The sequence below is a fragment of the Penaeus monodon genome, chromosome 28, assembly GCF_015228065.2.
Source record: "Penaeus monodon isolate SGIC_2016 chromosome 28, NSTDA_Pmon_1, whole genome shotgun sequence".
Classification (NCBI taxonomy): Eukaryota; Metazoa; Arthropoda; class Malacostraca; order Decapoda; family Penaeidae; genus Penaeus; species Penaeus monodon.
Window position 1 is genome coordinate 28,490,874 of NC_051413.1, and position 543 is coordinate 28,491,416.

The following is a 543-nucleotide window of genomic DNA, read 5'->3' on the forward strand; positions in this document are numbered from 1 at the left end:
GTACTAGATAATGAAGTATAGAAGAGACTAATTCTTTCTCTTGGTGTAGTTTTGTAGCCAAAGATATTCAATAAATCGTCCAAATGTAAATCATACAACCATCTCATTCAGTAAACTCATTCACACATTTACCATCATGTTAGAGAGTAAGCCGGAGCTGTATCAGTGAAGTTGTCGCGGTAACAATTAGCTGACTGCTTGGTGACGCTTGTCTCTGTGGATCTTATATACACCTGAGAAGATACGTGTAGACCCCTACTTCTCCCCCCACATGGTATGACCAATGGAACGGCCTTCATACCACATTATGTGCTTTCGACGAAATCTTAGAACTCCGACAGACGAGTAGAAAGTAGGCTGGTGCAAAGAGACGGCCAGACGAGCGAATTTGCCAGTGCGTATAAGAGTGATTAACCCTTTGAGTCATAGGGAGGGTGTGGCAATGCTAAATGTAATTGATATTTTTTTAAATAATGTAATTTTGAATAATTAAGTGTTGTTGGTTGATATTCCGGCCCTACGAGTTAGTGTCATTGAAAATAT

At 39.8% G+C, this 543-nt stretch overlaps 1 protein-coding gene across 1 annotated transcript in view; it reads right to left on the reverse strand.

Moving 5' to 3' along the window:
* LOC119590984 (cold and drought-regulated protein CORA-like) overlaps positions 1 to 191 on the reverse strand; it is a 694-nt gene extending 503 nt beyond the window's left edge. Inside the window, exon 1 of the mRNA XM_037939716.1 lies at positions 133 to 191. Within this exon, the coding sequence (XP_037795644.1) occupies positions 133 to 138 (6 nt within the window). The 5' untranslated portion in view covers positions 139 to 191. The remainder of the gene's footprint in view (positions 1 to 132) is intronic.
* Between the last annotated feature and the right edge of the window lie 352 nt (positions 192 to 543).